Here is a 24,852-nt window from a genome sequence, read left to right on the forward strand (position 1 = left end):
AACAGAATAAAAACAATAAAAGAAATAAGACAAATACGAACGCACCTTAGAAGCTGGGAAAGTGTGCGCTGGATGCCTAGGTGTACTCCCTTCTTCTGCTGGCACCCATCAGCCACACTCGATTTCTGCGGTCCGCAGTGTCAGGTCAAAAGTGCGCCGGGACAAAGGCGCGAGCAGACAACTGAGCGCAGTGCGGAGGCGCGCCCCCAAGAAAAAGACTGTTTTGGGGGCTACGACGGGGGGTGTGGGGGGAACCCGCCCACTTTACTTTATACAGATCGCGCCGCGTTGTGGGGGGGTTTGGGGGGTTGTAACCCCCCACATTTTACTGAAAACTTAACTTTTTCCCTGTTTTTAGGGAAAAAGTTACGTTTTCACTAAAATGTGGGGGGTTACAACCCCCCAAACCCCCACAACGCCACCGCAATCTGTATTAAGTGAAATGGGGGGGGGGGCTCCCCAACAAAAACCCCCATCGCAGCCCCTAAAATCAGTCTTTTTCTTCGGCTTCCGCGTTACTGTCTATGAACCGCGGTCCGCTCTGATTTAGCTCCTCTTCTTTAAGCTGCAGGTCTAGGTTTCGATTTCTCGGGAGCCGCGGCACACACCGATGAGGCATTTAGAATCTAAATGCTGGTGAACACCTCCAGTAAGGTCTTCCTATATATATGTGGAAGAAATAGAATGTCAGTATGGAAGCTGGGAGGATCTAAAAATTTTGGTCTCAATACTGGAAATGCCAGGGAATTGGTCATCCTACTCTACAAAGTACTGTTAAATCTGGGCTTAGCGCACAAGACAGTACTGGGTTAGAACATGCTAAGACCATTTGTTAGTGCACTTTAGAAAAAAGACCCCTAAGTTAGGCCTGCTTTGGGTCTGGACTAACTTCTATGTAGAGGTTGTATGCAGAGGCCCTGATTCGGTCTAGTGTGACCAAAGTTACATGTGCAAATCTGCATGCAATGCGGACTTGCGCTTACAACTTAATTGTTTAACAAGCTAAATCAGTGTCTATAATTGGCAATTAATAAGTGATAATTGACACTAATTGGAATTTGCACACAGCTTTCTAAGCATATTCTAAAAGGTGGCGCATATAAATTCTAAAGCGCAAATCTCAAAAGGGGACATTGCCATTAGAGGAGCATGGGTGGGTCGTGGCCATTCCTAAAAGTTAGACACACTGGGGCCGATATTCAGCGCTATTTAGGGAGCCAGGAAAGGCTCCCAGTCATCTAAATAGTATATAACTGGCTATCTGCCAGTATTTTGCGGAGAAAAGCTGGCTATCTCACGCTGACTATCCGGCTTAGCAGATTGGCCGGCGACTAGGTATGTCCCGTGACATAGCCAGTCACCACCAATATTCAGCAGCACGCTGGTTAAGTTTGGCGGCCAAAGACTACCACTTAAAAGAGTAGTATATCTTTGGCTATTGAGGCTTAGCCAGCTAGCCACTGACTATTGGTATAGGCTTTGCTTGCCTCAGCTTCCTGGACTCTGTCCTTGGTCTTCCACAGTGGTTATCGTTGTGAGGGCTGAATTAATGTGGCCTTTACGGTAGAATTTCAGGAGAGATCTTGATCATACTTGGTATTTAGAAGGTTATGTACAGATTGGGCCATTTCTGGAAGAACTCATAGGAGGAAGACATGCAGGGCCAGGCATTGTTTTCTGCAGTACAGTACTCCCCTGAAATTCACGGGGGTTCCTTTCTAGGAAGATCACTCCTGCCCCGAAAGACCGCTAGACCACCAGGTAAGGTCTGGGATGCTGGGGGAAGGCGGGAGAGAGGCGTGGGTGGGTCAGAGTCGGCCCAAAAGTTATTCGTGAATTTTCAATATTCGTGGGTTGGCTCTGCCCCTAAGCCCTGCGAATATTGAGGGAGGAGTGTAATAATAAGCTTTATTTTTGTATACCGCCATGCCAATGAGTTCTAGGCGGTTCATATCAATCAAAAAAGCTAAACAGTCAGCGAATCATATAAATACACATCATATACATGTCATAAATGCAGGACTAAACAATCAAGATATGAATTTATCAAACAAATAGGTTTTCAATACTTTTCTAAAAGAACGATAAGATTGAGCTTGAGGAATTAGAGTATTCCACCAGGTATTCATTTTACTAGCCTGGAATATGTAGGGAAACTGAAAATCTTGAATGATATATATGTTACCTGTACTGATATTAGTGTAATGTATGTAATACCTACTGTTCTTTCATTTGTATGACACTGTTTTAGATTAAAAATCAATAAAGATAAAAAAAAAAAAAATTTGTGTAACGACAAGATTTGGGCGATGGAAACGCAAACCAGTAAGATTTGCAAGGATTCATGTTCATTCTATGAAATCCAAAATGAGATACAAGATATTTAAGAAGAATAAGACAGGTACAATGGACATGGCAATGGGGTTTCCTATCAAAATGTAGATGCAGCAGACACGGGTGGCGTTGTGTTTGTCAGTCGCTAAAAAAAAAAAAAAAAGAAGAAGCCCAAATGAAGAAAAGGGCACAGGCATATTAGGGGCAAATAGTGTGGCAAGCAGGTGATGGGAGATGAGAAACTGCTAATGAAATGTAACATCTAGTCTAGAAGAAGTGCATATGTGAGTTTCAGGGGTATCAAATGCCTCACCTCCGGCTGCTGGTGACGGATACATTTCTGACCCAAATGTACGTGTGCATTCGCCAGTTCTGCTAGATGCATTTTAATTGGAATAAAGAATAATGGCCAGGCATATCTTCATTTCCCACCAGCACATTAAGCAGCTGTAATGCCACTCATGAGAGAAGGGTGCTGAGTGTATAATGACCAGGGTAATTGACTGTGTACAATCACTCCATTGCAGGGATCTTAGTCACTGCTCTATAATTTGCTCAGAGAAATATCAGCTTATAAAATCTTCAATTGTGCAGCCACTTAAAAATTTTCTGTTGTGTAGACTTGCAGAGTAGCTTGTCTTTTTTTTTTCTTCTCTACAAATGGCAAAGGACTGTTTGATCACCAGCTTGGTGCAAGAAAGTGGTTCAGTTAGGATGTTTGCAGAAGGAAAGACGGATTATGCATGTTTGGTGCATGGTGATGCATGAATTGAAGGGGCTGGTTTAGCAAAGCTTCGAAATTTGTGAGCTGCATTGTCAGCCTGGAAAGACTCCAAGACTAACACAATGTTGTTAATTGGCAGTGAATATCTGAATCAGGGGGGAAATGGAATCTTGATGTGGAGCTTGGGGCTACTGCTGAGAATATTGTAACGTAGCGATCTTGTTAGTAAATTCAGTATAGTACTTCAAAGTTTTACAAAGTCCATTTTACAAATGAAAGGTTATGTGCTAATGTTGCAGACCAAAGTGATCCAAAAATAAAATTTATTCAATAGCTACAACACAGGTTGTGTCTAGATCAAATTGCCCGATTCAGTCGAGTTTCATTTATTTATATAATTTCTATCCCGTTCTCCCGGGAGTTCAGAACGGGTTACAATTGACATTCACAGTAAAGTTGCAGGACAAAAAAATTATAGGCATTTGAAGAGGCAGGTGAGGGGATGGAGAGAGAGAAGGGGAGGAGAGCAAGGGAAGGGAGGACGGAAGAGGAGGACAGAGAAGGAAGAGCGGTAGGGTAGCAAGGCTTTAGAGGAAGGGGAGCAGGGAACAGGAGATGGAGGAGAGAGGAGAAAGGAAGGGGAGCTAGGAGGGGGTAGTCCATTAGCACTGTTCATTTGAAGAGATGAGTCTTCAGCGTTTTCCGAAAGGTCATCAGCGAGTCTTGTGATCTTATCTGGGCAGACAATTGGTTCCAAAGATGGGGGATGAAGTAGCTGTATGAGCATTTATGAGCTGTTTCCATTTGGAGGGATGTATAGTCGTTTCTTTGCTTGAGAGCAGAGTGGGCAGGTGGGAGTGTATTGAGGGAATTTGGATGTAGTGTAGGCAGGTGTGATGAGGTGGAATCTCTTGTAGGCCTTAAGAAGGGCTTTGAACACACAGCGTTTGTTAACTGGAAGCCAGTGTTCTGCACGGAGGGCTGGGGAGATGGGGTTGTGGTAATCCAGGTTGTGTAGGAGGCGGATCGCAGAGTTCTGAGCCCGCTGGAGGCGCTTGAGTTCTTTGACTGTGGTTCCATTGAAGATGGAGTTACAATGGTCCATTCTGGAGAATACATAGGCGTAGAGGAATTGGGCTAGGTCAGGTTTAATGATATATGGTTTGATCCTTTTTAGCTGATGCAGATAGTAGAAGGAGATAGAGACCACTTGTGAGATATGGGCTGAGAAGTACAGGTGGCCATCCAGTACCACCCCAAGGCTGCGCACTTGGTCTTTTGCTGACAAGAGTGTGGAATCCCAAGATAGCATTGGGCAGGTGAAATTAGTGTTCTTTCTGATCCATAGAAGTTCAGTTTTGGCAGCATTAAGCAGAGATTGTAGGAATGAAACACTTTTATCAATTGAATACACCATTCTGGAACTTCTTGCCCCTGACATAACTCAGGGAAGGGCAAAACTTTGTGAAGTCAGGCAATTTGTTTTACACCCCACCAGTGAGGTTTCTGTTTCAATAAATTTTATTTTTGAAGCATAGTGGATCACTTTGGTCATAAGAATATAAAAGTTGCCATACTTGGACAGAACAAAGGTCCATCAAGCTCAGTATCCTGTTTCCAACAGTGGCCAACTCATGTCACAGGTAACCTGGCAAGATCCCAAGGAGTAAAGCACATTTTATTCTGCTTATCCTAGGAATAAGCACTGGATCTCCCCAAGCCATCTCAATAACGACTTATGGATGTATGAAAATTATCCAAACCTTTTTTTAAACCCTACTAACTGCTTTCACCACATTCTCTGGCAATGAATTCCAGAGTTTAATTATTTTTTTTATTTTTTTTAAATAATTTTTATTGATAATGCAACCAAAGTCACAACAAGAAACAAAAGTCGTAATACAAGGTTATACAAGTACAGTGCAAACAGTCCAGGAAAGGGAACAGTAAACAATCAAGATGAATCAACAAGGCCATGCCCGCCAGCAAAATACCCACAGAAAGCAAGAGTATAATAGCAATTCTGGTAGCAGACTCTATGGAACAACTAACGATGTGGCAGATACCCCCCTGGTGAACTAACCAAGACTGCAATAACAATTTTGTAATAGAAAAAACAGACCTCACACACACACTCATATCCAGTCTTACAGGCAGCAACCAGCAGGCGTACCGTACTAGCCACACCATGTAATTCCCATACATCCCCCCACATACACCAGCCATACACACACCAAACACCCTGGCTTGAGAGTAGGTAGAAGGTATCCAGGCAGACTTTGATAGGCGCTCGAGCCTTCACGTGACCAAGGGAGTTCCCTTCTTCAAGTTAGCTCAGTACGCCGCGACCATGTTAGAAACCTTGACTTGACATAGCTATCAGCTGAGTGCCTGAACTGTTCTGGTAAGATAAATTTCAATTGAGATGGGTTTTAGAAACTATAATGTAGTGAAGAATTAATGCGAGCTCTTTATTTCCCTTACAATCGTTGTATCTTCCCCGACCCTGATGAAGAATGAAACGCGTCGGTGGGAAATGAGGCAGCAACTGTTCAAAAACCATCCATATTAATCAAAAACTAAACATAGTGGCCGCAGCTCGAGGCATCCGGAAGTACGTGGACGTCACCACAGTGACATCATGCACATGCGTGATGTCATCATGTCGACGACCGCACGTGCGCAAGGCCCTCCAGACGAGCTCTGAGATGCCGGGGAAGAGGGCCAGAGAGAAGGAGAGGCACTGGCACCGGCTGATTGCCTACGTGACGCGCCTCTCGCTGCAAGAGGCGCGTCCTGGAGGCAGTCAGCCGGTGCCTCTCCACCTCCCCAGTGTTCCGTGGCCCACCTGAAATCTCAGGAGGCACACAGTTTGCGAGAGTTTGAAATTTAGCTAAGATTAAGAAAATAACCAGAACCTCATTAGGAGAAGTTCTTTGAGGGTGATGGGTGAAACTAGGTAAGAGCAGGGGGCAGTGTTTATATTGTTTGGGCACTGAGTGTGGACTTTATACCATTTCAAACTTCCTGTTGTCTTTAATTAAGAAGAGGACATTTGGATAATTTCCTCAGAGGTGCTTTAATTAAGCTGCAGTAAGTGCCAGTGCTTGCTTACCACAGCTTAAAAAGGCTGACCATGGGAAGTATCCAGGTGTCCTGCGGTAGGTTCCCAATTAGAATGTGCTAAAAATATATATTGGAAAAGTTTATAGAATAGCATTCAGCAATTATTTTTTCCAGTGCTGAATTTTTAGGCGCTATATGAAGGATCTAACCCCCAATGTACATATTGTGACATTGGTGCATAGTTTGCCAGTGGGGGGGTGCACAGGGGTGGGGTTTGGATGGGGTATGAATTGAGTTCACAAATACTATAATGTGTAGATTAAAGGCAATCCTGTTTAATTTTATGAATCGCAATACTAATTCTTCAAACGCTCATTTCACTAGTATGTTTCTACATGTAATCACCGAAGTCCCTCAGATTACCACACTAACAAAACTTGTGTGGTGGTTCTCCTCACCTGAACTATTCAATCGGTGTATTGAATTTTCATTGTTAAATCTTTTTAAAGTGCCCGTGCTCATATCCTTTATATTTTCTTATAATAAATAAATATATATGTATGCACTTAGCTTTTTGATTAGTATGGGTGGTTTTGAACAGTTGCTGCCTCATTTCCCACCGACGCATTTCATTCTTCATTGGGGTCGGGGAAGATACAACGATTGTAAGGGAAATAAAGAGCTCGCATTAATTCTTCACTACATTATAGTTTCTAAAACCCATATCAATTGAAATTTATCTTACCAGAACAGTTCAGGCACTCAGTTTATAGCTTACAAATGTCAAGTCAAGGTTTCTAACATGGCCACGGCGTACTGAGCTAACTTGAAGAAGGGAACCCCCTTGGTCATGTGAAGGCTCGAGCACCTATCAAAGACTGCCTGGATTGTAATTACACATTGTATCCGCCCGGTTGAATAGTTCCAGTGAGGAGAACCACCACACAAGTTTTGTTAGTGTGGTAATCTGAGGGACTTCGATGATTACATGTAGAAACATACTAGTGAAATGAGCTTTTGAAGAATTAGTATTGTGATAGATTAAAGGCAGGCATAAACATGGGTGGAGGCTGGGCAGAGCACAGATGGGATGCGTATTTATGTGCATAAATTATACCGTGCAATTTTTAGCAATCTAATTTCAAGTGTTTTCACTGGCTCTATGGTTGATGTAAGTGGTCGCGCCTATATTATTTGCATGCATTTGCGCTGTTATGCTAGTGTTCGATACAGAAAAGTAGGCACTTGCTTTCCTTTATGGAATAGACGCCAGATAGGTGCTTAAAAATGCATGCTCATTTATAGACCGGCCTCGGTAATGAGTAAGCTCATTTAGAGTAAGCTCATCTAGGCAGTGTGATGAAATTTAGAAAAATATTATAAATCAGATTTTCTTTGGTATTTGCATGATCACGGCTACGGTTCATGGAATTTGTGTGTTTACTGGATGGACTTTGTATGGTGACCAGACTGTAAAACCATTCATGTAGACAGTGGTGTAGCGAGAGTGAAAGGCGCCCGGGGCGGTGGCACCCCCTCCCTCCCCCACCTCCACATGCTCCTTCCCCACCCCCTCCTGCCATGCATGCACCTCTTCCCTTTCCCCGTACCTCTGTAGCGTTCCGGGCACGAGCAGCAACCCCCCCCCAAGTTGCTGTCGGGCCAGCGTCTGCTTTTCCTCTGACATTACTTCCTAGGCGCGGGTCCAGGAAGTGATGTCGGAGGAAGAGCCAACGGTGGCGCGACAGCGGGTTGGGGGTTGCAGCTCACGCCAGGAACATTAAAGAGGTATGGGGGAGGGAAGCGGAACACATGTGCGGCAGTAGAGGGGGCAGAGAGGAGGACTGCTGCCTGCACCCTCGTTAAGATAGCACCTGGGACGGATCGTCCCCTCCCCCCTTACTACACTACTGCATGTAGCCCTCATTAAGTGGATCATAACTCCCAGAAGTTGGATAGCCCCGTCCTTGGAGATGACAGCCTGATCTGATCTCACAGAGATTTTGGTCCATCACACTCTGTTGTATTATGTGTAATTTCTATCTCCTTCTCCATAGGGTTAGTCGCAGGGAGCATGCTGATCCCCTCATTGAGGAACTGAATCCGGGAGATGCCTCAGAACCTGAGGGACGAGGTACAGGTGAGAAACCAGCGAAGAACAACAACAGCTTGACCTCAATCTGTATTTTCCAGTGAGCGTGTCATAGGATACCGGTGTGTTTGTATAACTGATCAGGTGTCGGGTTACCAGATGTTCTGGAACGAAAATCCAGACCCATGGCCCCACCCCAGGTCTGCCCCCCCAGCCCCGCCCCTCAAACTGTTTTGCTTGTCGGGAGGGCATCTGGGCATACGCTGGTGTGCGCGCGCAGGACGTCACCGTGTTGCGTCCATGCACGTGCAGATGCCGTCCTGGCATTGCTGCTAGCTAGAAGCTTTTCAAAACAAGTTTCAAGTTTTATTTCACATTTGATGAATCGCCTATTTCAGAGTTCTAGGCGATGTACATAATATAATAAAGAAACTTTAACCTAATTACAATAAAATCAAATTGTGACTCACATGAGAGATAGGAAAGGAGGGTAAAGTTACAATGGGGAAAGGGAAAAAAAACAAAAAAACCTGGACAAAGTGCCGGGTTTTGAAAAGCTGTCTGGACTCCCCCCTCCCCCCCCGGACATGTCCTCGAAAAGGAGGACATATCCGGATGTCTGGTAACTCTAATCAGGTGTGCCATGGAAAAAGTCACTTTCATCTGATGTCCTGGTCCAGACCAGCAACACTTGTGTTCAGTAATAAATTCCCATATGTATAAGAGACATTGCTAGTGCCTCTTGTTTATGTGTGGTACTTGGTCTGCAGAACCAAAGGGAAATCCAACCTTTTCTGCAGTGAAAAAACCAAGCAGGAACAAACCAACCAAAACTGCAGATATGTACAACGATGTAGGCAAAATTTATTGTGACAACCAAAGTATATCTAAAACCTTTTTACCAAACAGGGGACCCAACAAGGTCCGTGTTTCGGACAACCTTCATCATTGAGTACAAATATAACACAAAATACAATATTGGTACTTGGTCTGAGCATCAAGCAGTAGTATGTGTTTTCTGTAGCACATCTTTTTTTTTACTTCAAATGTTTTACTGATTTTATAGAAAAAAGTAAAAACAAAAGGTGACTTTTAACGAATTGCGGGATACCTATGATCTTCCAAGGAACCAACCTTATAAGTGGCTTCAGTTCAGACACTGTATACATGCAACTTATCCAGATCCAGCTGAACTGGAGAATACACCTGATCTTATTCCACAAACCACGTTTATTGGCTGCCTTTAAATGGCATACTTTGCTACGACAGGCCTTTCCTGTCTCTATTTCAAAGTTGATGAGTGTTTGGAATCCTGATTTAGATATAACAGCAGATGATGCAATGTGGCAAGAAGTATGGATTCATAAATTCAATTCAATCAGATCGGCTGCAATTCTTCAGTCTATATACTTCCTTCTACATAGAACCCACTGGACTTTGATGAAACTCGACAAATTGTCTAAGGGTTTCTCTAACTTATGCTGGTCTTGTGGAAAATCCAAAGGCTTGTTGTCTCACATGCTATATCATTGTAATCACCTCACCATATATTGGGATAAAGTCTGGAACACCATTTTCTCCATACTAAACATACAAGACCCCCCTACACGTCAAGATTATTATTCTTGGTCACCATGGCTTTCCGCAAACTTTATCGAAACACAATGCTCGTCTGCTTAACATATTATTGTTCTTGGCCATTAAAAACATTCTACAGTGCTGGAAAGATTTGTGTATGGAGGAATACAGTCTGCCTGACCACCAAATTTGAAAGTGTTATTGCAGAGAAGCATAATTCTACTAGTACATACCTTAAAGTTTGGAATCCTGTCAAATCCTACTGTGAATTGGATTGTTGATATTCAGAATCTTGAGTCATGCTATCTAGTTACACGCTTCTCACATCTTTATCAGGACTGAAGGTCCATTAGGCAACTGGAAAGAAGCTGCTGTCCAAAAGGAATGAAAAATTCTCAGCCATGAAGGGCCAAAGCAACAAGCTGACCATATGGCTTCTACAGTGAGCTTTCCACAAAAACATTGACAATGAGATGCTGTATTCACTGAGCATGCAAATTACTGCCATGCCAACAGAATTTCAGCATTGTTCCCCTCATCCCACTCCAGATGTGACTTGATTGCCCTTTGTCCCCTGACTTACCTAAAAGTTAAAATGTTCCTGGTGTTTGCACCCTGACACCTCCCCCAAGCCTCCTGAAGTGTACCCTAAGGAAGCAGGAGCGATGCCCACACTCTTTTGCTTCTGGCACTGCTAGGGTTACCATATTTGTGAAAACAGAAAAGAAGACATGGTCCCGCCCCTACCCCTAGGTGGCTGCCAGCTATGTACAGTCAAAGCCATAGAAAGCTATAATTGTGCTCCACGCAACTTGCTCTCCTCCCCATCCTTTCTTGCACTGCAGCCTGTCATGTTGGTAGATGAAGCAAATTTCAATTATGTACTAACTGGGCTGCTGCTGTTGGCTTATTCCCTGCTCCTTTCCCGTTCATTTGCAAAATGTCTCCTCATCTTGAGTGCCACTGTGGCACTGCAAGATCAGTCTCTGTCTCTCCAACTTGGGCTGGCTGTGGTCACAATAGTGGTGTTGCATGGGGGGGGGGGGGATGCAGCAGCATAGGCAGAATGTGAGGTTTTCCCTTCTTAATCCCTCAGTCTTGTGCATGTTGCTAGGGGGCGGGGGCTAAGTCAGCAGGAATGGTCCTGGTCAGCTGGTCCTCCCAGAAGAGCTGGCTTCAACAAGGCTCAGCTTGCTTACTTTCTTCCCAGTCGGGCAGGCTGTGAAATGTGTTGCTGGGGGGGAGGGGGGAGGGGGGGGCCACCGTGGCAGTGAGCCAGCTCCGGCTGATCAGAGTGACAGTAGCGACTCAAGTGCAGGGCTGGGTGGCAGCTTCCAAAATTCTACAGGCAGCACTGGAGAGATGGAGTAGCTACAGGATCAACAGGGGCATCAGAGAGAGTTTATGTTTAATAAAAGCCTTTATATACCGCTTAATTTACCAAACAGGATCAAAGCGGTTAACAAAACAATTCTGAAATTATGGAAAAGAACTCCATAAAAATAGAAAAGGAAAAAGAGAGGGGGGGGGGAAAAATCACAAAATGCGAAATAACATAACTCTAACTAACATCGGGATCTGGATAGCCCCTTCTGCCTTCCCCCAAACCCCTAAACCCTCTACAATAAATGAAACCACACCAAAATGGAATTTAGCCGCAGCTCAATTTATTATAAATTATATAATATAAACAAATTTATCTGCATAAATTAACATCTTTAACACAATAACTTCATATAACAAATCTGCCAGCTCCTCCCGAGCTACCCGGTGTGACCATCCATAAATGGCCCCCAACCCCGCCATAAACAGCAAGAGTCTGAGGGGTGGCATGACCTCATGCCCCTTTAACCATGTCAATATCCCCCAGACACGGCTCCCAGCCGGTCCTCCGCTCATCGCCGGATGAGCCCCAGCACCCAGTAGCTCGGGAGATCCGCCTCCCCAAGCTACAAAAACCACTAAAAGAGGGCGGGTGGGCGGGAAAAGCCGCCCTGGAGGACCAGAAAAATTCCAGTCCTCCAGAGTCCCGGCTTTAAAACCTCCTCCCTCTCCACCCCCTCTTCCCTAAGCCAATCGCGCACCGTTTTCTTTGTGCGCCTAGCAACCCTGTTTTCTCTTACCCTCCCCCCCCCAACCCCTCTCCTAACTCGTAGGCGACACGGGCTCCCAGCCCCGTGTTACCTTGCGCCCTTCTAGACGGGCTCTCGGGCTACTTTTAACATCGGGATCTGGATAGCCCCTTCTGCCTTCCCCCAAACCCCTAAACCCTCTACAATAAATGAAACCACACCAAAATGGAATTTAGCCGCAGCTCAATTTATTATAAATTATATAATATAAACAAATTTATCTGCATAAATTAACATCTTTAACACAATAACTTCATATAACAAATCTGCCAGCTCCTCCCGAGCTACCCGGTGTGACCATCCATAAATGGCCCCCAACCCCGCCATAAACAGCAAGAGTCTGAGGGGTGGCATGACCTCATGCCCCTTTAACCATGTCAATATCCCCCAGACACGGCTCCCAGCCGGTCCTCCGCTCATCGCCGGATGAGCCCCAGCACCCAGTAGCTCGGGAGATCCGCCACAGGACTGTATAAATACAGGCCCCCCCCCCCCCTTTAGGGAGCTGCGGCTCTCACCGCGAAGACAATACTCTTTCACACCCAGATGTAAAATCATTAAGGAGGAGATCCCAACCCACATCAGACAAATGAACCCCGTCGTTATGAAATAATCCGTTACACGAAACATCCACCCAGTCGTGCAGCAACTGCAAACCTCCCTGACCCATAACCCATTTTCCTACCTGACGATTAAGCTTCGCCAACCCACGAGTCCAGCGACGTGACGCCAAACAACGAGGGCGCGGTATGATGTCCGACCAAATTAACAAAACCCCAGGGAACCAATCTAAAACCACCCGTAAATCATCTTTGATGGTGTTAACCAAATCCTTCCCGGAGCAGGAATCTACATCATTGCCCCCCAAGTGAATAATCAATATGTCCGGATGACGTGGGCGAGATCTTAGTCGCTCCATCAACAACAGTAGCTGAGTCCATCGCATCCCACGTTGGCCCCACCAGGAAACGCGGAGACCCTGCTGACACAAACCAAGATGACGACCACCCGGGCGAATCAACGCCCGCTCCGCTGCCCAGTGGATGAAAGAGTGACCAACAATCCACAAGGAGTAACTGCGCCCACTGGAATCTGCAATACAAAAAACAACAAATGACTACAAACTACCAGGATATAGATCAGGCCTCCCCTCCAATCACCGCGCAACCCTCCCACTGCCCGACTTTGAACCCAGACCCCCCCGACGTATATAACCGCGAAAAGCGTCCGAAACCCAACGTCCCAAACGCTGTATACCTTCGCCAGACATGCCTGCGATGCTAGCACTTGTGGCCGCACCAATTCGAAAGGAATGAGTCCCATAAGAACTCGGGTCCTCACCACAAAATCTCAAAGCCAAGCGCAACACCGCCTGGAATTGATATCGTGTAAGAGGAGAACCATTACCATGTACAAACAAAATGTCACCTTGTTCAGGGCGAACCGCCAGATAAGCCCGTAAACAAGAAACAGGACAAGAAATACTATCCAATACCGCATGCAAAACCACGCTATGACCAACCGCCAATTGATCCGTCTTAGAACTGACTATGTGAAGCCGCACGGTTGATTCATGAAAAGTGACATTAGAAACCCGAAGTCCACGAAGACCGAAGCGCGACGCGGGACATACTAGCAATTCGCTAACTCGCAGCGCTCCAAAAAATGATGTGACAAAAGCGGCCCGAAACAAAACCGCCTCATATGTCGAACTGGTAACCGCCGACAAAGCCGCAAGCAACCGCAGCAAAAGTTCGTGAGTGATAGGTAAACGAGAATCAGGGGGAGAAGGGTGAACACGCTGCATGGCTCTCAGCATACGCTGCACCAGAAAACTTGACAACGGACAAGCCCACCCCAAAGCCCTGCAAAAGAAGGCAAATCCTGCTAAGCGGCCACGAACAACTCCACGAGACAACTGGGCTCTAAACGATGACAACACAAAGTCCGATAATAACGATTCAGACACATCGCCCGGGCACCAGCCCCGAGCGGCCAGAAAAGCTGCCACTGTCCGAAATCCTGCGTTATAATGGGACCATGTGGAAGCAGCTACTGACAGTCGGAGCATCTCCCAGATTCCTTCCTGACCAGGGTCCATAAATGTGCTGGCATCGGCAAACCCTCGACTCGAGCTTCTGGCGCCAACCGGCGAAACTGCAAAAAATTAAAGCGAGACAAGGAGTCAGCAATACCATTTTGTAATCCTGGAACATGACGCGCACGCACATATAAATTTAAACGCAAGCAGCGCAGCACTAACTCGCGCATCAACGAATTCAAGGCTAAACAACGCGCGGCCTGCCTGTTGACAACCTCCACAACTCCTAAATTGTCACACCAAAAAACTAAGCGCCGATTACGAAACGCATCTGCCCACAATTCACATGCTACCACTAGTGGGAACAATTCCAATAATGTGATGTTTTTTGTAATACCGGAAAGGACCCACTCTTGCGGCCAGCGCTCAGCGCACCATTCGCCACCACAGTATAACCCAAAACCCACACCACCTGCCGCATCTGAATACAGCTCCAAATCCATGCTGCTCACCTCCGGCATCTGCATGGGAAGCGTTCCATTAAATTCACGGAGGAAGAGGGCCCACATATGAAGATCCGCACGCACTCCTCCCGATAGCCGTACAAAATGCCTCCGATCGCGCACGCCAGAAGTAGCCGCAGCCAAACGACGAGAAAAAGGCCGGCCCATAGGCAAAACCCGACACGCAAAATTAAGGGAACCCAACAATGACTGAATCGCCTGTAGTGTGGATTTAGGGGCCGAAAGCGCCTGCTCAATACGCGTAAGCAATTGCTGAACCTTCCCGTCAGGAAGCCGAGTCACCATAGCATCAGAATCCAATTCTATCCCTAAAAACACCAGGGAAGAAACCGGACCTTCCGATTTTTCTGATGCCAACGGAACACCGAACGATTCTGCTATATTCTCAAAAGTCCGTTTTAAACGCTCACAATCAGTACTGTGACCTGCTCCTACAAACAAAAAATCGTCCAAGTAATGAACAACCGAAGGTAAACCCACCTGCTGCACTAACACCCAATGCAGGAAAGTGCTAAACTTCTCAAAGTACGCACAAGAAATGGAGCAACCCATGGGCAAACAACGATCATAAAAATAAGAACTCTCAAAACGAAAACCTAATAAAGGAAAAGACTGTGGATGAATCGGCAACAACCTGAAAGCCGATTCGATATCCACCTTCGCCAAAAGAGCTCCATTCCCTGCCGCCACTATGTGTCTCAATGCAGTATCCAAGGACGCATAACGCACCGAACAAAGGTCGCGCGGAATGCCGTCATTAACTGAACAACCTAAAGGTCGCGACAAATTGTGTATGAGACGAAACTGACCCGGAACCTTCTTAGGAATGACTGCCAATGGGGATATAATCATCCGGGTAAAAGGTGGTTCACGGAACGGGCCAGCAATACGACCCAAACGCAGTTCGTCCAATAATTTAACCCGCAATACTTCACGTAACTGCGAAACTGAAACAGCATTTTGAACTCTCTTCGAAACCATAGACCCTTGAAAAGGGATAACGAAACCGGACGTGAAACCCGATTCTAAAAAAACAGCTGCCTCCCTAGGACGATACCTCCCAAGCCAAGGGCGCATGACATCAATCCGTATAGGCGTCGGCAACAACTGACCGCCATTACTTCCCAATCGGTCCTGATGGGATACTACTCCGTTTAGGACACTTAAGGGCAGGGTGGGACTGGCTGCAGACGGAACATGCATGTCTGAATTTACAATCCGTAAATGGGCAGGAGGACTTGTTAAATTTCCAACACACGTCTGAACCTGGCGTTGATCCACCCCCACCACTCCCGCGAAAGGGCCGCCCACTGCTAACCGAACTCACCCCCATCCGCCCCAACGTCCCCGCCGGAGGTTTGGAAGCCATGTAAGTAAGCCACAAGTTCACGTCCTGAGTGCCCCAGGACATGAACTTGTTTTCTTCCATTTTATCCCGAAACGCCTCGTCATAGTTTAACCAAGCCCATCCACCGAACCGCTGATAAGCATCGAGCACGGTATCCGCATACGACAATAATAGGCCATACTCCTGTGGGTTGGCACGCCCCCACACGCTTGCCAGTCTCAAGAAAGCCCTCATCCAATTAAGAATAGACCTCGCAACTGGGAAAGATTTAACCTCTTTACGATCCCGTTTAGATTTTTTATGACCCCGCCTCTGTGCCCTGCCTTCCATAAGGCGAAATATATCCAAACAAGACCGTTTGCGGATTTTCCGACGCAACGTCCTAGGCACTTTCTCCCAAAGCTCAGTGAGAGCCACCAACGCAGGCGCCCCCCGCACACCACCCGCCGCTACACCACCCTCCCCGCCTGTGGAAGCCTCCGACCTGCCAACACGACCCGCAGACGAAGACGACGAAGCAGTCGAGTCGGACGAATAGGACCCCGACGACGAGGAAGACGACTCGCGGCGCTGGCGCTTACGTTTTCCTTTCTTACCCCGCGCCCCCCCTGTATGAGCAACCTGCATAGGCGCCACATTACCCTGAGAAGAAGACGGTCCAGGATCACTACTTCGGGCTACTGAGACGCCACCGTCAGCAGCCCCCGCTGTGACAGCAGAACCAGAAGTGGAAGCCGAGACGCCTTGAACAGCAACCCCAGGTAAAGCGGATGAGAGAAGAGTAGTCCCAGTAGCGCCACCGCCAGCAGCCACCACACCACCGAGCGCCGAACTGCGCTCCGAACCGGCACCACCAGAACGCTCCGTCACTCCTCCGACGTCCAAGGCTCCAACTTCACGACCGCCAGAGAAAAAGGGGGGCACCTGTGGAAAACAAGGAAAAAAAGAGGCAGGACCAGGCAAAACACCACTAGCCATACCCACCGGAACTCCCCATCCCGGGCCATAGGGGCCCGCGGGCATAAAGCCCATGGCCATCGGACCAGGACTCCCTCCCCAGTGAGACGCAGAAGGCCCTAAGCCACTAACAGAGGATCCCTGTCCCCAACCCGTAGAACCCCAACCCGGACCCCAGCCTGTAGGAAAAACCCCGGACCAAGATCCCGAGGGCCCTGCTACCGGAACAGACCCAAAACCCATGCCATCTGTCCCTCTCCCCAAACCCACCAAACCATGAGCCGACCCAAAACCCGAGCAATCTGACCCTCTCCCCACTCCGGCCACACCAGGGGACCCACTGACCGACAGCCCGCCGAGAACCTGTGGCATCTCAGCAGCAGCCTCAACCTGAAAATGCCCCGATCCAACCTCGAGACTCTGAAAAGCAGAGGACTGTGCCTCCGCTGTCGCTGACCCCCCCCCCGCCCGAAAGTCGCGGCTGGATAAAAGCAGGGCTGTTTGCAACAGGCAAAGCAACCGTTGCCGACGCCCCGCCCACGCACGCGGTACCCGAGCTGCGGCTTGCCGAAACAGCTCTGAGAGAGCTGTTCGACGCTCCCGACTTGCGCCCGGCCTTAGCCGTCGGGACCAACACATTGGGCCTGCCCCCCCGAGTCCCTAAAACACCCGACCCAGTAAGCGCCGACAGCGCTACAACTTTTGACCGGCGCGACGGACGGACCCGCTCAAGTTCTTGCTCCTGACCCACCTGTTCTTCCGTCTCCGCCAAAAAAGAATCACCGGCCAACAGCGAGATCTCCGCCATCTCCTCTGCCTCACCCCCACTAATACCGCCTTCCGACTCCATCCCGACAGCAAATCTCAGATGAAGGCCCGAAACAGCAGGAAACCGTGAGGAAAAAACCGAAAAAGCCGCCCTGGAGGACCAGAAAAATTCCAGTCCTCCAGAGTCCCGGCTTTAAAACCTCCTCCCTCTCCACCCCCTCTTCCCTAAGCCAATCGCGCACCGTTTTCTTTGTGCGCCTAGCAACCCTGTTTTCTCTTACCCTCCCCCCCCCAACCCCTCTCCTAACTCGTAGGCGACACGGGCTCCCAGCCCCGTGTTACCTTGCGCCCTTCTAGACGGGCTCTCGGGCTACTTTTTACTTACAATGCATCAATAATATATAAATAAAAGCATAAAGTAAAATAATATGATGATGTAATATAATATAATACAGATTGAAATGCTGAATTCAAGTCCCATCATTGTAAAGGAAAGGCCAGCTGAAAGTAATAGGCCTTTACATGTCTTTTAAAATTGAATAATGGCTCTTCTTTCCTCAACTCCATTGGTAAACTATTCCATAAAGCTGGAACCAAATAGAAAAATGCAGTTTCTAGTTGAAGCAAGATGGGCTCTACACACATGAGCTTGCTTTTTAGCTGGAAGTTGCCACAGGCTGCAGAGGTAGGGATACCAGATTTTGCTGAAGGCCCTGCCCAGTTCTGCCCATGTCCTGCCCCAGCCCCGCCCCCTTAACCTGCATGTGCATCGGGATGGCTTCCGCGCTTGTGTGGATGTGACGTGACACCGCGCTGCATCAGTGCGTTCGCGGATTTCGTCCCGACGTCGGAAGCTTTTCAAAACCCGGACAGAAGGAGGACATGTCCGGGGAAATCCGGACTTCTGGTAACCCTATGCAGAGGGAGTAAACAAGGAGCAGCAGAGCGTTTGCACTCCCTGCTGGAGTCAGACAGACCCTCCTCCCTAGCACTAGCAGGAGCTTGGTTTTTTTTTTTTTTTTTTGTAAGTTCACGGTAGGCAGCAGGATGGTGCACCATGCAGCAAGTCCTTCCCAGGTCCCTGCTGGCTGGCCTCTACTTTCTTTCTCTCCTTGGCAGCTGCTGGCTGTGTGCAGTCCATGAGGTGGGATAGGGTAGGTTCTTGCTTACCATACGCATGCACGTGCCAATAGATCAAGTGACCAAAATGACCTGAGTTGACCTCTACTGGCACGTGCTTTGTGAATCTCTACCAGTGCTGCTGAACACCACAGGGATGATTTGTTTTTTACAGACTGCTGCCACCTGCCCTGATGACGAAACTGGACAAAAGGCAACAATTTAAAAAGTTGCACGGCACCCAATGAAGAGCTGGAAAAGAGGACATGTCCATGGAAATTTGGACATATGGCAACCCTGGGCACTGCCATTTTGGAAAATGTCAATACCCAATCCTCTATACAGGTAGAGACAGTTGTCCATATAATGGATATTTCCTGTATTTGATAGTTGGGTGCAGAACTTTTCAAGATGGCGGCACCAGAAGAAGGAGTGAGTGGGAATTGCTTCTGCTTCTATTGGGCTACATCTCATTGGGGCCTTGAGGAGCTGTCCGAAGGTGCACTGGACCCAAGGGACACGTTTGTTTTAAGTAGATGCGCTACAGAAATTATAAATAGTAGTAGTAGTAGATGGGGAAGGGAGGTGCACTAGACACCAGGACATATTTATTTTAAGTGAGTTGGGGAGAAGGGGGAGTTGGGTCAGGTCAGTGATGTAGTGGTTGCATTAGACACCAGGGACATGGATTATAAATTAAATCATGGAGTGGGGGAGGGGGGTTCAGTTGAGTCAGCAGGGCCAATGCAAACCTCAGACCTGGCAGTTGGTTTCTGGCTTTGTGTCCCTGTAGTAGACAGTGCACATTTTAATGTTCTGTGTGCTAATGTCTATCAAAGGTACAATATCAATGCAAACCCCGTTTTGCCTACTTTGGCTATTAACAAGCAAGTAGACTGTTAACCATGTGCTGCAGCCTGTGGTAGCTTTCTGAATCAGCCCCTCTCTCTTATAGTTCAAACTGCACTTGTACTTACTCTCCTGTAGATGGCAGCAGAATTCTGTTTACTGTTTCCAAGATGTGCATAAAAGGATGAGATTGGATTATCCCGGTGATTGTTCTCTACAATTACCATATTGATGGAAGACTCAAAAATATGTCAGGAATAGAACCTACCCCTAGTTTCAGAAAGAACTCGGGCTACTTTTACCCAACACTATGAGCAAACTTCAACTTCAGCTAGTTCATGTCAACAGGATGGTTCAAATTAATGTATTCTTCATTCTGCTTCTAAAACACCATGCAAAATGTTCAGTAGCAAAATACAGCTGTTCATTAATGAGGACACATATTTAAAAAAAAAAAAAAACCAGGTGGTAAGGTTTATGCCCTCATATATCAATAGCTATCCTTTTGTCGCCAAAATGTCCTGTCGTGGCATTGTTTTGCTTTATCTGTCAGTGCTTGCTGATTTTCTGTGAAACTCTTAGATTCATTTTGTATTAAATTTAAAAACAAGTTTAATTAAATACCCTCTGACTGGGTGGAGTCTGTCACACAAGGCAAGCCTGCCATGAATTAGTCTAGAACTGTGGGAATCGTGTGGAGCCACCAGCCATTTCTTCCTGACCCCTTGTGGGTTCCTGGCCCTATGAAGATCTCTCTGTAGATCTGTACACTGTAGATGTGATACAAATTTACAACTAGCAAAACAGGAAGGTTTTAAATAAATATGTGTTTTGATCCTTTGCATTAAAAGTACTCAGTGCTGATGATAAGCACTTGAAACAGACACTGACAGTAATTCTATAGAGCATGTGTACTTATGTACGTATCATATGTAGGTAATCCTGTGGGTGAAGTTTACACCAAGTTGCAAGGTGCAAGCACACTTTTATAAAATAAGGAAGTGCACACTTAGAGAACGCACACATTTACAACAGCCTCAGAGCATGTGTGCGTTATTGGGGATGATAGCAGATCACTATTTATAATGTACATAAAATAAGATACCTGCAATTTTTTTTTTAATGTGTCCATTACAAAGTTACCCTATGGTATCAAAACTGATGCTGGACTGATCTTGCTGGTTTTTAAATAACATAACACTTTAGGCTCCTTTTACTAAGCTGCTTTAGGGCATTAACGCGCAGAATAGCGCACACTAGACACTAACGCCAGCATTGAGCTGGCGTTAGTTCTAGCCGCGTAGCACGGGGTTAGCACGCGCTAATCTGCTGCGTGCGCTAAAAACACTAGCGCGCCTTAGTAAAAGGAGCCCTTTATTATTATTCCGCAAAACCTTTCAGTTCTGTGCGGATAACAAAATAAGAAACTGCACAAGCACGGTGAGCTACAAAATCGTAATCAATATAACAAAACATAGCAACCAGCCATCATTACTTCCCAAGAAATTTTGGAAACAAATAAGTTTTCAGTAACTTTCTAAAATGAAAATATGAAACAGAGGTAAGTGTTAATGGTTGAAACTCAGATTCCCAGCTAGTGGCCTGATAAGAAAGTAGTCACTTATGATGGGTCATTTCTATTGTATTGTGATATACTGTATACTAAGGGAGAAATTCTATAACCAGCACCTAAATTTAGGCATTTGTAGGTGCCTGGCCGGCCAATGAAATCTGGTTAGATAGGGGGGTCCTAGTAGGAGACGAACTTTGGGTGGGTGTCAGCTGGAGGGACTGAGCATCCCTCCTGCCATGATCATGGAAGGGGGGGATATTCCTTCTGCCAGTGATGGCAGGGAGGGGGGAGAGGAGATTTCCAGCAGAAGAGAGTGGGCATCTTTCCTGCCACGATCGTTCAGGCTGGAGGGACTGGGCATCACTCCTGCCGCGATCATTTAGGGGGGGATGTCACGGCAGGTGTCAGTAGGAGAGATTGGACATCTCTCCTGCCGTGATCATTGGAGGGAGTTCACAGCGGGTATCGGCAGGAAGGACTGGGCATCCCTCCTGTCTCGTTCATTTAGGGGAGATTGGCGACCATGGCCACTATACTAATCACGGAAGGGATATCCCTTGCTGCGATTAAGTATAGCGGCCGCGTCTAAAGTAACCAGGTTTTGTAACCGGCGTCTGTAACATGGACATCGGTTACAGAATTGGGTGTAGTTTGGGGGGGTGAGGGTTCTGGCAGGAGGGATTGGGCATCCCTCCTGCCTGCAATGTAAGGGGGGACAGGTGGCCGCAGCTGCGGCTCCTAAACTTATCGTGGCAGGGATAATCCCTTGCCACAATAAGCTCAGTGGCCATGTCTACTTACAATATAGACCAGCATTTTGCTGGCCAACATTGTGTGCATCTAACGCAGGCCTACGGAGATGTATATGGTTGCCTAGGTCTGCCTAAGGCTACTTCTGGGCCAAACCACGCCATGCCTAGCCTTAGGCGGGCTTGTGCGCCTCCCTAGGCTCCCGGAGCTGCTTCCAATGTAGGCCTTGGGAGGATTTTTTTTTTTTAGAAAACGTGCATCCCGATTGGCTGGTTAGGCAGCAGTTGGCCGCCTACCATCGGGACGCTGTTTATAGAATCCGAGCATTTGAGCTAGGTACCTACTTTTTATAGAATTGAGTTTTTCAAGTTAGACGCCTAACTTTCAATTAAGTCCAATTAAAGCTGATTATGAGGTGTTGGGTGCCAGTAATGACACGGATTAAGCCTATTGCTCAATTAAATTAGGCGCCAATATAGCTTTATGCGGACTTTATAGAATCAGGGCCAGTGAGCCTTAAGGAGTTACAAACATAGTCTGTAGAACAGTGTATTGCAAACTGTGTGCAGTGGCACTCTGTGGCAGATTCCAGGTGTGCCGTAAGATGATGTCGAGGAGGAGAGGTGCCAGCGCCATCTGACCAGTATAAGTCCCATTTCATCAGTCAGTCTTCATCAGGGGACATGCACTTAGGCACCTGCAGTGAATGAACAGCAAAGAAGGCAGCCCATTTCTGTATCTCTTCTATTTACCTACTGTAGTTCCACCACTGTAAACTTGCTGTTCTGTTGATCTATAGTAAACCCCAAGCAAATATTATTGTAATACAAGCTTTGAAGTACAAGGTATAGGAAGCAGTATATAACATTTTTATATAGTTAGCTAAATAAACTATACATGTAGGTATTAACAAAATGACAATATAAAAAAATATTAATGCAAACAAGTAGAAAGCACTTAAGTCAAAAGAATACACTAAAACTAAGGAATTGGCAATCTCTCAGAAAGATTGAAAAAGAGAGGGGAACCAGTGACATTAATCACATGAACAAGACTGCGGTGAAATTCAGATTGGGATACTGGTTTCCCCATTTTGAAGTGTAAGCCATGAAATGTGTACTAAAAGGATGGAAATGTATCATTCCAGGTGGAGCTGTGACTGATTTTGATGGGGATGGCCTACTGGATTTGGTCTTATCCCATGGGGAATCGATGGCCCAGCCGTTGTCCATCTTCAGAGGAAACCAGGTATACTTTTTAGTAAGATTAAAAGATGATTCTTTCTGTCTAACCTGCGTACATTTGGGCCCGGATTCTGTAACCGGTACTGTTGTTGAAGCCACTTTGAATCACGCAACAGCACCGGATACAGAATCGTTCCTCCAGCAAATGTAGGGGCCAGAAATATAGGCCTGGGTTTTCCTGGCCTACATTTCTGTTGCCTACCTATGATGTGAATCGCACCTCTGCAGGTGTTTTAGCCATGTCCAAATGTGTTTGCATTACTTTTAAAATTTTATATGGTATTTTTATTCCTCTTGTTCCTCTGCTATGGAACGTTTATAGATTTTCCTATGCTAGAAGCATTCAACAATTTAAACTTCCCCTTCATTCTAGGAAAGGTATTAAAGGAGTCAAGAACTTTAGCCTTTCTTTGGCTTTTAAATTTTCTCAATTATGGAATGAACTTTGAGATGCCCTAGTCCTTTCCAATTCTTCCGCAAATCATTAAAAACTTTTTTACACTTCTCCCTCTGTATTCGCGGGGGATAGGGGCAGAGCCAGACCGCAAATGGAGAAAAAACATGAATAACTTCTCATCCAGCTCTGACCCTTCCCTGCCTCCCTCTCTCCTTCCCCCCGGCATCCCGGCCTTAGCTGGTGGTCTAGCAGGCTTTCGGGGCAGGAGTGATCTTCCTATGCTTCTGCCCCGTGCAGATCGCCAATAGGAAATGACTGCCGTGAGTTCCCATAGTCTCTCGAGAATACGGCGGGAGTTCATGGCAGCCATTTCCTATTGGCAATCTATATGGGGCAGGAGCGTAGGAAGATCGCTCCTGCCCTGAAAGCCTGCTAGACCACCAGGTAAGGTCGGCAGGAAGGCGGGAGAGAGGCGGGAACGTGATAAAATATGGGGGAGGGGTTTTTCCCCCCCAAAAAAAAATTGTGAATTTGTGAAACCGCGAGTGTGGAAACCGCGAATGGGGAGGGGGAAGTATATTTGCTAAACATTTTGAAAATTAATCTCCTTGCAATTTTAGCATTGTTTTTAATTATTGTTAACCGAGTCGCGCTTCCTACGGTTTATGACCCGGTATATAAAGCTAAGGTTTAGTTTATGGAGGTACGATTTTTAGGTGCTGGTAGGTACCTGGCCCCTCCTACATCCAAATGGTCTTGTTCTGGGCGTTTGGGACTTGGACAAAATTTTGGTTGAGAATGTAGTATAAAGATAGCCATAGTGGCGGTCTGGACGATCAAATGCCTGGACGTACAGACAGACAGACAAAAAATATATATTTTAGACTTACTTTTTGAGAATGGACATTTTGTCGCTGCCGACTTTGGGCGACTAGCACCCTACGTCCAAATCAGATGGTTTTTTTTTTTTTTATTATGGCCCTCCACGTTACCTGTAACCTGCCTAGAACTCTAATTAACGAGGATACGGCGGGATATAAAATTGCACACAACACAACAAATGCTCTGTAGCTGCAGTATCACATTTAGCAGTATGAAAAACTTTATTCCACCATACAATATAGTCAAAATGGCCAAAATGTTTTCCGAACTGAGCAAAATAATATGCAAACCCAAAAGTCTTCTGGAGGTGAGAAGTGGCCTGAGGTTGTGAGAGCAAATCCCAGTGATCATGGAAAAGTCACTTAATCCTCCATTGCACATAGCTTTGAATCTGTAATCACATAAAGGCGGTATACAAGTCCCTTTTCCTTTCAATAAGGTTTTCTAATACTCTGTGACAAGCCAGTGGATTTC

General features: G+C 46.4%; 1 protein-coding gene across 5 annotated transcripts in view; it reads left to right on the forward strand.

Moving 5' to 3' along the window:
- Positions 1-24,852, forward strand: part of CRTAC1 (cartilage acidic protein 1) — a 631,767-nt gene that overhangs the window by 444,799 nt on the left and 162,116 nt on the right. For all 5 annotated transcript variants that reach the window (XM_033942560.1, XM_033942561.1, XM_033942556.1 and 2 more), the window contains 2 exons: positions 8,182-8,264; positions 23,003-23,103. In XM_033942560.1, coding sequence (XP_033798451.1) covers positions 8,182-8,264; positions 23,003-23,103 — 184 coding nt within the window. The remainder of the gene's footprint in view (positions 1-8,181; positions 8,265-23,002; positions 23,104-24,852) is intronic.

This window comes from Geotrypetes seraphini, chromosome 4 (assembly GCF_902459505.1).
Source record: "Geotrypetes seraphini chromosome 4, aGeoSer1.1, whole genome shotgun sequence".
Lineage (NCBI taxonomy): Eukaryota > Metazoa > Chordata > Amphibia > Gymnophiona > Dermophiidae > Geotrypetes > Geotrypetes seraphini.